Below are 1,471 nucleotides of genomic sequence, written 5' to 3'. Positions count from 1 at the left end.
TTCGAGAAGACAAAGTAAAGTGCTATAATAACATGTGAAAAGACTTAGGGTGTTAAATGAGAAGAACACACTCAGCATTTCTCAAGATGAAAGAGTGGAAGAGAAAAAGGAGACTGCTAGTTGCAATATGGGTGATTCTATACACAAACTCCTGGATGACGCACGACGCACCAGAAGAAGAGCAAAGAATACAGTCACGACACCAAGTGACTGATCAATGTTCAATCACCAAAGAATTGATCATCACGTGATCAAAACCCAATGATATTGCAGGAAGAAGTCCAGCTTCACGGAAGGCCTTGGCCAAAAAAAAAAAAAAAATCCAGGAATTGTTAGAATATAAACCGAGACGTTTCAAAAAATGGATGCAACACTGACATTTGAATGGCAGCTAGTTACCTTAGATCCATGTTTACGCCCACCCCAAAGAAAAGTGACCCCGAGGAATGCAGAAACGTCAAACAATACCGTTAAGATCACACCACAGGAACGTGTGGCGAAAAATCCTTCAAAGCCAATTGCAGCAGAGCATGGACAGACAACTGCCAGAAATTCAAGCTGGATTAAGAAGAGGATGCGAAATGAGTGATCTCATGGGTGGTACCGGATGGATCTTAGGTAATAGGAGAGAATGTCAGAAAGATGCTCCCCTGTGTTTCATTGACTATACAAAAGCATTCAAAGACCCCTGACGGCGTGGACCATAACAATTATGCGCAGCATTGAGAAGAATGGGCTGAACGGTGCTCATGCGGCAGCTGTGCGCTGCTCGAGCAGAGCAAGGGGGTCTACCTGGCTTAAAACCAAGAAAGCTGCGCGTGAGGGTTTCTGGCACAGTGCTTTTATTGACATGGCTCTTCTGGCCACAGATTTGGAACTCCCACCAAACACCGGGTGCGTCCACTCAGACTAGATGTATCTCTTCTTTTCCTGATGGTCTGAGTACAAAAAGGTGGGAGACAACCCTACTTAGATTAGCTGATTTCTTTATAAGTGATTGTTAACTTGGTTCATTGTGATTGGAAAAACTTGGAACTCTAACATGGGAATTGGTCGATTTTTTTCACCCTACTCGTTTTTTAAATGACCCCTATAAGTAGCAGGAATTGGGGGGTAGGGTGGCGGGGGGAGATGGAGGCGGCACTACTATCAAGAAAGAAGGGCCAGGAGTAGAATGAGATGCCTGCTTCGTCAGAGGAGAGGTAGGAGGTAGCAGCAGCAGAACCGAGAGCCAAGAAACAAGACAGGGTGGCATGGTGGACAGGCACTTCTCTGGGGAAACTATGTTTGCTGACCCACAACACTAGAGCCAAGCACTTTTAGACTGTGATTTACTTAATACGGCGTGGAGTGCCCTTTGCGTATTTATCAGCATTGTTAACAGAACTTTGTAACATTGCCCAGCAGGGCAGACGTCCAGGGGCCACGTGGCTGAGAGGTCGAGGTCCAGAGAGAGGCGTGCCTGCGGGCA

The 1,471-nt window shown here is 46.1% G+C and overlaps 1 protein-coding gene across 1 annotated transcript in view; it reads right to left on the bottom strand.

Annotated features, from left to right (window-relative positions):
* CHRNA6 (cholinergic receptor nicotinic alpha 6 subunit) overlaps positions 1 to 410 on the bottom strand; it is an 8,623-nt gene extending 8,213 nt beyond the window's left edge. The window contains exon 1 of the mRNA XM_045286852.1: positions 400 to 410. Coding sequence (XP_045142787.1) covers positions 400 to 410 — 11 coding nt within the window. The remainder of the gene's footprint in view (positions 1 to 399) is intronic.
* Positions 411 to 1,471: the final 1,061 nt, after the last annotated feature.

Source organism: Echinops telfairi, unplaced genomic scaffold (assembly GCF_000313985.2).
Source record: "Echinops telfairi isolate 266 unplaced genomic scaffold, ASM31398v2 ScPeMD7_9;HRSCAF=40, whole genome shotgun sequence".
NCBI lineage: Eukaryota > Metazoa > Chordata > Mammalia > Afrosoricida > Tenrecidae > Echinops > Echinops telfairi.
Note: the sequence above shows the minus strand (reverse complement) of the source record. Positions and strands in the feature narration are given on the sequence as shown.